Source organism: Hypanus sabinus, chromosome 6 (assembly GCF_030144855.1).
Source record: "Hypanus sabinus isolate sHypSab1 chromosome 6, sHypSab1.hap1, whole genome shotgun sequence".
Taxonomy (NCBI): Eukaryota; Metazoa; Chordata; class Chondrichthyes; order Myliobatiformes; family Dasyatidae; genus Hypanus; species Hypanus sabinus.
Genome location: NC_082711.1, coordinates 136,477,100 through 136,487,817, shown reverse-complemented (window position 1 = coordinate 136,487,817; position 10,718 = coordinate 136,477,100). Strand labels below are relative to the sequence as shown.

Sequence of the window (10,718 nt, the reverse complement as noted above, 5' to 3'; positions counted from 1 at the left end):
ATGGCATGAACATCAATGTCTCCTTCAGGAACTTTTTTTCTTCCCACTTTCATCCTTTTCTATTCCCCGCTCTGGCTTCCAACCTCTTCTCATATGCCTATTACCTTCACCGGTGCACCTCCTTTTTCCCTTTCTCCCTTGGTCCACTCTCCTCTCCTATCAGATTCCATCTTCTCCTGCCCTTTACCTTTCACATCCACTTGGCTTCACCTCTCCCCTTCTAGCTTGTCCTCCTTTCCCTCCCCCACCTTTTTATTCTGACATCTTACCCCTTCCTTTCCTGTCCTGAAGAAGTGACTCGGCCCCAAACGTTGCCTATTTATTGATGACCGTGGATGCTGCCTGTAGCTGAGTTCCTCCAGCAATTACTTGTGTGTTGCTCTACATTTATTCTCCCTTTCAAAGCCTGCATACCAGACCTTGAGCTCACTAAGGAGTGACCCATCACACCCAGTTATGCCGTTAGGTTTCCCACTATAGGAAATCATGACACACACACACACACGCACCCTCCTAAAGCTGACATGCATTTGTAGTTTTATTCCCAGATTCCCACTCCTGCCTCATTTTGATATTGTTAGTAAGAAATAATAAGATCATCTATTTTTTAAGTGGTGACAAATTAGCAGACCCTGGTGTTCAAAGGACCCTTTGGCGCCCCTGTATACGATCACTAAAAGTTATCATGCAATGAAGCAAGTCATTAGAAAGGAAAAGTTTGTTGGCCTGTAGTGACATCTTGCTGCAGTTCTAGAGCCTTGCTGGGGCCACATCTGGGGTCCTAGGTGTTTTTTGACGGCATATGAGTTAGACCAGCAGGAAGGATTTCAAAGGAGACAGCTTTATAGAGCAGGCACTGAAGGAGTGGGTGACAGAGTGGAGGGAGTCTGAGTAGGAGGGCTTTGGCTCAACTGGTGGAGGCGAGGTAAGCTACTTGTGAGGAATAGGAAGTATGTCTGTGAGGCTGGTGTTCTGTACTGGGTGTCAGATGTGGGAGGTCCAGGAGACTGCCATCCTTCTGGACGGCCAATCTGCACCAGGTGCGTCGAGCTGCAGCTCCATAGGGACGTGTTAGGGAACTGGAGATGCAGCTCGATGACCACCTTCTGAACAGGGAAAGTGAGGAGGTGATAGGGAAGAGTTATAGCCAAGTGGTAACACCGGGGAGTTGGGAGACAGATAAATGGGTAACAGTCAGGAGAGAGGAGGGCAAGAGTCAGATACTAGAGAGTTACCCTGTGACTGTCCCCCTTAACAATAAGTACTCCTGCTTGAGTACTGTTGTGAGGACAGCCTACCTAGGGAAGCAACAGTGGCCGTGCCTCTGGCACAGAGTCCGGCCCTGTGGCTCAGAAGGGTAGGGAAAGGAAGAGGATGGCAGCAGTGATAAGGGACTCTATAGTTAGGGGGTCAAACAAGTGATTCTGTGGACACAAGAAAGAAACACGGATGGTAGTTTGCCTCCCAGGTGCCAGGGTCGGGGGTGTTTCTGATCGCGTCCACAATATGCCAAAGGTAGAAGGAGAACAGCCAAAGGTCATGGTACATATTGGTGGGAAAGGGAGGAAGTCCTGAAAGCAGACTACAGGGAGTTAGGAAGGAAGTTGAAAAGCAGGAACACAGAGGTAGCCATCTCGGGATTACTGCCTGTGCCATGCGACAGTGAGCGTAGGAATAGAGTGAGGTGGAGGATAAATGCGTGGATGAGGGATTGGAGCAGGGGGAAGAGATTCGAATTTCTGGATCTTTTGGGCATCTTTTGGGGCAGGCGTGACCTGTACAAAAAGGACGAGTTGCACTTGAATCTGAGGGGGACCAATATCCTGGCAGGGAGGTTTGCTGAGACAATTAGGGAAAGTTTAAACTAGAAATACTGGGGGTTGGGAAACGAACTGAAGAGTTGGAGGAAGGGGAGGTTGGCTCACAAATAGAGAAAACTTGTAGGCGGTGTGAGAGGGAGAATAGGCAGGTGATGGTTGAGATGTGTTTATTTTAATGCAAGAAGCATCATGAACAAAGCGAATGAACTCAGAGTGTGGATCAGTACTTGGAGCTATGATGTTGTGGCCATTACAGAGACTTGGATGGCTCAGGGACAGGAATGGTTACTTAGAGTGCCAGGCTTTGGATATTTCAGAAAGGGCAGGGAGGGAGGCAAAAGAGGTGGGGGTGTGGCACTGTTGATCAGAGATAGTGTCACAGTTGCAGAAAAGCAGGAAGTCATGGAGGGATTGTCTACTGAGTCTCTGTTGGTAGAAGTTAGGAACAGGAAGGGGTCAATAACTCCACTGGGTGTCTTTTATAGACCACCCAATAGTAACAGGGACATCGAGGAGCAGATAGGAAGACAGATTCTGGAAAGGTGTAATAATAACAGGGTCGGCATGGTGGGAGATTTTCATTTCCCAAGTCTCAATTGGCATCTTCCTAGAGCAAGGGGTTTAAATGTGGTGGAGTTTGGTAGGTGTGTTCAGGAAGGTTTCCTGACACAGTAGCCTACAAGAGGAGAGGCTGTACTCGATCTGGTATTGGAAAATGATCTTGGTCAAGTGTCTGGTCTCTCAGTGGGAGAGCATTTTGGAGATAGTGATCATAATTCTATCTCTTTTAACATAGCATTGGAGAGGGATAGGAACAGACAAGTTAGGAAAGCGTTCAATTGGAGTACGGGGAAATATGAGGCTATCAGGCAAGAACTTGGAAGCATAAATTCGGAACAGATGTTCTCATGGAAATGTACGGAAGAAATGTGGCAAATGTTCAGGGGATATTTGCGTGGAGTTCTGCATAGGTACATTTCAATGAGATAGGGAAAGGATGGTAGGGTACTGGAACCATGGTGTACAAAGGCTGTTGAAAATGTAGTCAAGAGGAAAAGAAAAGCTTACGAAAGGTTCAAAAGACTAGATAATGATAAAGATCTAGAAGATTATAAGTATGGTAGGAAAGAGCTTAAGAATGAAATTAGGAGAGCCAGTATGGGCCATGAGAAGGCCTTGGTGAACAGGATATAGAAAAACCCCAAGGCATTCTACAAGTATATTAAGAGCAAGAGGATCAGATGAGAGAGAACAGGACCAATCAAGTGTGGCAATGGAAAAGCGTGTATGGAACTGGAGGAAATAGCAGAGGTATTTAATGAATACTTTGCTTCAGAATTCACTACAGTGAAGTATCGTCGATTGCAGCAGACTGAGCATGCAGATATTAAGAAAGAGGAGGTGCTGGAGCTTTTGGAGAGCATCAAGTTGGATAAGTCGCTGGGACCAGATGAGATGTACCCCAGGCTACGGTGGGAAGTGCGGAAGGAGATTGCTAAGCCTCTGGCGATGATCTTTGCAACATCAATGGGGACGGGAGAGGTTCCGGAGGATTGGAGGGTTGCAGATGTTGTTCCCTTAGTCAAGAAAGGGAGTAGAGATAGCCCAGGAAATTATAGACCAGTGAGTCTTACTTCAGTGGTTGCTTATTTGACAGAGAAGAATCTGAGAGGCAGGATTTTTGAATATTTGGAGAGGTATAATATGATTAGGAATAGTCAGCATGGCTTTGTCAAGACGAGATTGTGCCTTACGAGCATGATTGATTTTTTTTTTGAGGATGTGACTAGACACATTGATGAAGGAAGAGAAGTAGATGTAGTGTACATGGATTTCAGCAAAGCATTTGATAAGGTACCCCATGTAAGGTTTATTGAGAAAGTAAGAAGCATGGGATCCAAGGGGACATTGCTTTGTGGATCTCGAACTGGTTTCCCAACAGAAGGTGAAGAGTGGTTGTAGATGCATCATATTCTGTATGGAGGTCAGTGACCAGTGGTCTTCCTCAGGGATCTGTTCTGGTACCCTCACTCCTCATGATTTTTATAAATGACCTGGATGAAGAAGTGGAGGGATGTGTTAGCAAGTTTGATGATGACACAAAGGTTGGGGGTGTTGTGAACAGTGTGGAGGGCCGTCAGAGGTTACAGCGGGACATTGATAGGATGCAAAACTGGGCTGAGAAGTGGCAGATGGAGTTCAACCCAGATAAGTGTGCAGCAGTTCATTTTGGTAGTTCAAATATGATGGCAGAATATTGTATTAATTGTAATACTCTTGGCAGCGTGGAGGATCAGAGGGATCTTGGGGTTCAAGCCCATATAATGTTCAAAGTAACTGCACAGGTTGACTCTGTGGTTAAGAAGGCATATGTGTATTGGCCTTCATTAATTGTGGATTAGAATTTAAGAGCCAAAAGATAATGTTGCAGTTATATAAGACCCTGGTCAGACCCTACTTGGAGTACTATGCTCAGTTCTGGTCGCCTCACTACAGGAAGGATGTGGAAACCTTAGAAAGGGTGAAGAGGAGATTTACAAGGATGTTGCCTGGATTGGGGAGCATACTTTATGAAAACAGGTTGTGTGAACTTGGCATTTTCTCCTGGGAGCGATGGAGGATGAGAGGTGACCTGATAGAGGTGTATAAGATGATGAGAGGCATTGATCCTGTGGATAGTCAGAGGCTTTTTCCTGGGGCTGAAATGGCTGCCACAAGAGCACACAGGTTTAAGGTGCTGAGGAGTAAATACAGAGGAGATGTCAGGGCTAAGTTTTTTACTCAGAGAGTGGTGAGTGTGTGGAATGGGCTGCCGGCAGCGGTGGTGGAGGCAGATACGATAGGGTGTTTTAAGAGACTTTTGGGTAGGTACATGGAGCTTAGAAAAATAGAGGGCTATGGGTAGTCCCAGTAATTTCTAAGGTCGGGACATGTTCGGCGCAACTTTGTCAGCCGAAGGGTCTGTATTGTGCTCCAGGTTTTCTATGTTTCTATGTTGCTAATTTCAGAGCGTACATTCGCAGTCCAGCTATTCACCATATCATTGCTTTTTGACCTTTCGTTGAGATGGATGGGCTTGGTGCAGTGATATCAGCTTCTCAATATCATGCTGAACACCACTCAGAAAGTGTCTCAGATTCCCATGGCCAGTAAGTTGCAGTCTGTTTCATTGCTTTTAAAGAAGTTGGGTAACTACACTGGATACTATGTTGGAAAAATGACAAAGAACATCTAAGTGTAGGATTGTATTCAGAGATTTCTTTCTACAACCAAAAGTCCTGGTGTGATGTTTTGAACCTTGGCTTCAGCTCAAAGCCATTTTGTAGCAAGGTCAGTTCTTCGCCATCCTTCCTGTGAATTCCTCACTGGAATTGTTCAGTAACAGATTTATTATCTCATCTGGAATTGGGACTGAGAGATCTTGAAACCTCTCTGACATGTCTTTTTGCAACTCAACCAGGTGGGTATTGTTTACTTGAAAATCATCATCTGATATTCTTTTATTTCCAACTCCAAGAGGCTGGGAAATTGGAAAAGGTCATGATGTCTTCATTTTTTTTTCTGTAAATGTGTAAATTAAACCATTTCAAATTACAGTATCCCATGGAATATGGACAAAACCCAGGCAGGGAACCTCCTGGGAAAAGTCCCACATACATTTTATCTGACTTTAACACAGAGCCGATAGGGCAGTGGGCAGAGAGTAATTCCAAATCGAGCCTCCTTGTAGCTTGGTCTTGGCTCATTTTCCGGGAGAAACAACGTGAATCTTTGGAGCATGGACGTGAAGAAGATGAAGAGCTCTGTCTTTGCCAGCTGCTCCCCCAAACACGCACGATGACCTGTAGGGGCAAGGGGCAAGAGAGGTCAGTGTTTCAGGACAGTGACAGGCCGGCTCTAGTTAAGCAATGAATTCCCACGTGCTTCTGCTACTGTTGTACCACTGTGGTGATGCTGAAACCATGGATTTCATGAAGCAATTCTGCCAATTCCAACTCTTGCTGAGAAATTCACAAATCCATTCCTAATTTAACCAACAGGAATTTTTGTGGCAGCTTTGGCAATATACTTGTGTTAGCACACAAAGGACTGTAAAGAGTTTTTTGTATTTTTTAACATAACTCTGGACATGAAACTCCCAATGCACTGGCAACATTGAAAGAAGAAATAATAAAGCCATCCATCATTTTGCAAACTAAATATGACTTCTTTTGCACTTGCCTGAAATTTGGATTAAATGGTTATTACAACAAAATCCTGAGAAATCAAAAAATCTAAAATAAAAACTTAAAATTTTGGAAGCACTTAGGTCAGGCTGCCACAGTGAACTTTTCAGGTCTATGATGCTACATCAGAACCGGGAAAGAGGGTAGGCAGATATTTTAAATTCAATATAAGGTAATGATGTAGGAGCAGAATCCCCATGGACACCCCAGTACACCACCCAGAACTTAAAAACACCCTCTTTTCTAAATGGTTTTCATAACCAACCACCACTACACACCTCCCATGCACACACATTACTTCCAGATTTTCTCAACTTGAAATGTCAATTACACACTTCCCTCCATAAATGCTGCCTGACCTGCTGAATTCTTCCGGCTTTCTGGTAAACAAAATTGGTTTATTAATGTCACATATATGGAGGCAGAGTGAAAATCTTTGTTTTGGATGCCATCCATTCAGAACTGAAAGCCATAATGGCATAGATTGTGAGGTCAAGAGTCCAATTATTATACAATTGTTTTATAACACTGGGAAAGAAGCTGTCCTTAAACCTGCTTCTACCTGCTTTCATGCTTTTGTACCCCCTGCCCGATGGGTGGAGAGGAGAACCCAGAATGGGTGGGATCATTGATTAACTACAGTACTTTACCGAGACAGCAAGGAGTCCAGACAGCAACTGTGTGTTGCTCCAGGTTCCAGCATCTGCATTCTCTTGTGTCTCCCCTATTTCCCTACTTGGGTCTTCCCAACTTATGTATACAACCCCCTCACCAGGGCTCATATACAAACTTGGCTCATTAGCTAACTCTGCTAATGGCCACGTGAATCAGTGGTGAGAAGGCCACCTTTCATAAACAATATATGTCTAGGGTATGTGTGATTTGGGGTTCAACCAAACAGGAAAGTTGGGATGTTCTGTCTAAGAAACATTGATTGTAGTGATTGCTGAATAAAAACTGCTCATACACAATGATTGGTCGCCAAGGAATGACAGATTGACACAAGTGTAAAATTATAAAGAAAGTATATTTACCAATTTTCTACTTTATCAAACAGCTAAAAGGAAGAGGAAAAAAATATAAAAGGGCCCATTACAGTTATAATGTGCACATAAACGTTGGGGCTCATTTCTGAAGTAGTTGTGTGTATCACTACACTCACACGCTAAACCCAAGTTCTATGTGAAAGAGAGCAGCCACAGTTCAGCCTTCCCTCAAAGACCATATCGAATGAACTGACTCCCTCCTTGGAACGACTCATCTGCACAAACTCTTCTTACAATAGGACTCTCCTTCAAATAGCATTCTGCCACATCTTCTCTTCTGCCCCACTCTGCAGCTCCCACCAAAAAGACCCCAAACTGGAGTACTGTCCTTCAGAAATTTGCCCCATCCTACACTCTTGGACGTTTCACTGGGCAGAAAGTTACAGCATGTACCGAGACAACCCTGAATGGCTGACACAACATTCCTGAGTTGGACAACATGGCTCCTTATCTTTAGCTGAAGCCAAAGCACTGTTACCGGCAGTTCACACTGCCTTCACAGAGATCTGCTAAAATATAAATACTTCACAGAAAAGCAGTAAAAATTGTACCTATGGCATTACATGTAAATAAATCCAAACTATGTATCTCCTTGTCCGAGGAGTTTGAGACCTCACAGAGGGCCCTGACAAGATGTGACGGGAAACAAACACATTCCCTATCTCAGCTCCTCCATCTGAAACTGGATGGGAACTGGACAACCATAGCTTTCTCTTTTGGCAAGTTGAACAATCCCTGAATCCCACATTACCTGCAGAGAATGTGATGAAGGCCTCTGGCTTCACAAACTTGCCCTCTGTGTTGAGGAAGTGTCCTGGATTGAACTGATACGGAGTCGACCACAAGTCTTCGTCAAACAAGGCCGAGGTAAGGTTTGGAATAATCTGCGTTCCCTAAAGAAGACACATCAGTCAGAACAATAAGGAGTTGTCTTCTGAGTGTGAATTACCGTAAGGAACATAATCCACAGTCTAGATATACATTCCCCCCATCGTGGTGTAATGGCATTGAAACCACACCATGCAAGATTGGGGCTTATTGATCCACCGTAGATGTCTGGGTCCTGTGTGTTCTTGGCTTATTAGATCAGAAGAATGTGCAGATGCTCCCACCATGTAAGACCGACCGGTACTCCTGACAGACTGCAGAGACCTCTTCTCAGGGACTGCTTGCTGACTGATGTGCAGTCAATTTTCCGAGCTTCCCATGAGGTGTTTGGGGATTTTCCGGCTCGGCTACAGGTTACAGAATGTGGGGCTGGGAGAGAAATCACACTTCGGAGAGCAGCCCTGCAGAGCCTGAGATGTGGAGACGGGCAGAGACACCAGCTGGGAAGTCAGTGACTGAAAGGGAGAGGCACCAAGAGTAGGTGGAGTTTGAATGGTACAGTTAGGGGAGACTCAGGAAGGGCGGTCAGTCCGAACGAGGGAGTGGAAAAAGTTTTGTGTTTGTGCCTACTTGTTTTTTTACACAGAGTAAGTGTTTATATCTGTGTATATCAATGTTGTGTGTATGTGTTTGTGTGTGTTTGTGCATAAGCATGTGTATTACCTGTGAGTGTGTGTGTGAATGAGTGAGTGAGTCTGTGAGTGTGTGTGTGTGTGTGTGTGTGTGTGTGTGTGTGTGTGTTGTGTTTGCATTCACACCTGCGATTGTGCACAATAATGGCTTATCTCCAGTTACTTGGACCTCTTGCCACTGGCCCAGGACCTCTCTCTCAGTTCAGCCTGTATATGTTAGTAACCCCACCATTAAGGCATTTACACACAAGCATCTTCTGCTCCTCAAAACTGGACTGGAGACAAGTCACCCTATCCCGACGGACTACCAAAGATAACATCAGAAACTCAGCACTTCCCCTAATAATTAAAATGCATCAGAAATTCTGCACAAAATATCCCGCAGATTCCAGAAATCTTGAGGAACACACACAAAATGCTCGGAGGAGTCAGCAGGCAAGGAGGTGTCTGTGATAGAAAATAAACAGTCAATGTTTGGAGCTGATGCCCTTGTTCAGGACTGCCTGACTCGCTGAGCTCTCCCATCATTTTGTCTGTGTTGCTGATGTGGCAAAATGCAAGTTACAGTAGAAGCTCTGGCAGGGAGAATATACAGTGCTTTGTAAAAGTATTCAGCTCCCAAACCTTTGTTCACAGAGAAGATTTTTACAACCAGGGATTTTTATCAATTTAACTGAGAATTTATATTTGTGAATCTCATGCTCCTCTTTTCCACAGCAGAGCACCCCCCCCCCAAAAAAAACAGGGAAAATTGTAAAGCATGATAAACTAAGAATGCAAAATTTGAGCTGTCAGCAGTTGTAAATTATTTATCCCCCTTTACTCAGTACTTAGTTGAACCGCCTCTCACAGCTATTACTGCCAGCAGGCTTTCCAGACAAGTCTCTATTAGCTTTGCACAATGCAATGGAGCAATATTTGCCCATTCCCCTTCGCAAAATTGCTCAAGCGATGCTGGGTTAGTTGAAGAATGGCGGTGGACAGCAATCTTGAGGTCTTGACTGAGATGTTTGATTGGGCCCATTTATAAAGACGTCAATTTTCCTCATTTGAATCCACTCTGGCAGTGCACTTTGGGTCATTGTCCTGCTGAAAGAATAACTACCCTCCCCTAGTTTAAACTTTCAAGCAGATTTTTATCCAGGGTCTCTCTGTATTTAACATCATTCATCATCCCATCACTCTTGACCAGATTTCCAGTTCCTGCTGCTGAGAAGCATCCCCATAACATGATGCTACCTCCACCATACTTTCCAGTAAGGAGGATGTTAACTGGCTGATTCACAGTATTAGATATAGACTACACACACTGCTAAAGAAGCATATCGTTGCCCACAAAGACTTTGCAAAGCGTCACTAGGAAGATAATGAAAAGATGTGGAAGAAGGTGCTGTGGTTGGATGAGACTAAAATGGAAGTTTTTGGCCTCAACACTAAGCGGTACATGTGACTCTACTGTTAAAAAAAAGCATGTGATTCACAAATTTTTCACAAAATTCTCAGTTAAATTGATCAAAATCCCTGGAAAGGTTTCAGTCTGATTCCTCATCCAAATGACCGCACAACCAGAATTATGTCCATAATATTTGGAGTGGGTCTTGGATCCAAAACAGAAGGGATATCAATATATTGATGGGCTGTTTCCAATGTGTCAAACTGGAACTCTGAAGCTTGCAAACAATTCAGAAAGAAAGATCTGTGCAACCCCTATCTTAGAACTGACTGAATGAAAGCTACATGAAAGCACATTTAAATATCATTGGCACAAATGTCCCATTACTAAGTGCACCTACAACATGTGTAGAATCCTCTGAGGTCAGTGCCCTTTCCCTGAGGAAGCAATACTTAAAGAGTATTGTGCTGGCATTTATGGAATCATCCTCCAGTTCTGTAATAAGCATACAGCTTAGATTGCATAATTTTTATAGATCATCCCTCCAACAACAACAGTGTGAGTGAGTGCCTGAATATTCTATCACCAAGTACATCAACGTGCCAAGCTTCAGGAATTGTTTCCAGCAGTGGCCTGTGTTCTGTTGTCAATACCCTCACTCTAAGGAATGCCGACCCAGAAACTGGTCAGACCTCAAACCCAAGCAATATTTC

At 44.1% G+C, this 10,718-nt stretch overlaps 1 protein-coding gene across 1 annotated transcript in view; it reads right to left on the bottom strand.

The window, feature by feature from the left end:
• Positions 1-5,480: 5,480 nt before the first annotated feature.
• LOC132395197 (cytochrome P450 2D3-like) overlaps positions 5,481-10,718 on the bottom strand; it is a 52,869-nt gene continuing 47,631 nt past the window's right edge. The window contains exons 6-8 of the mRNA XM_059971488.1: positions 8,368-8,435; positions 7,844-7,985; positions 5,481-5,662 (exon numbers count right to left, since the gene is read on the bottom strand). Of these exons, the coding sequence (XP_059827471.1) occupies positions 5,481-5,662; positions 7,844-7,985; positions 8,368-8,435 (392 nt within the window). The remainder of the gene's footprint in view (positions 5,663-7,843; positions 7,986-8,367; positions 8,436-10,718) is intronic.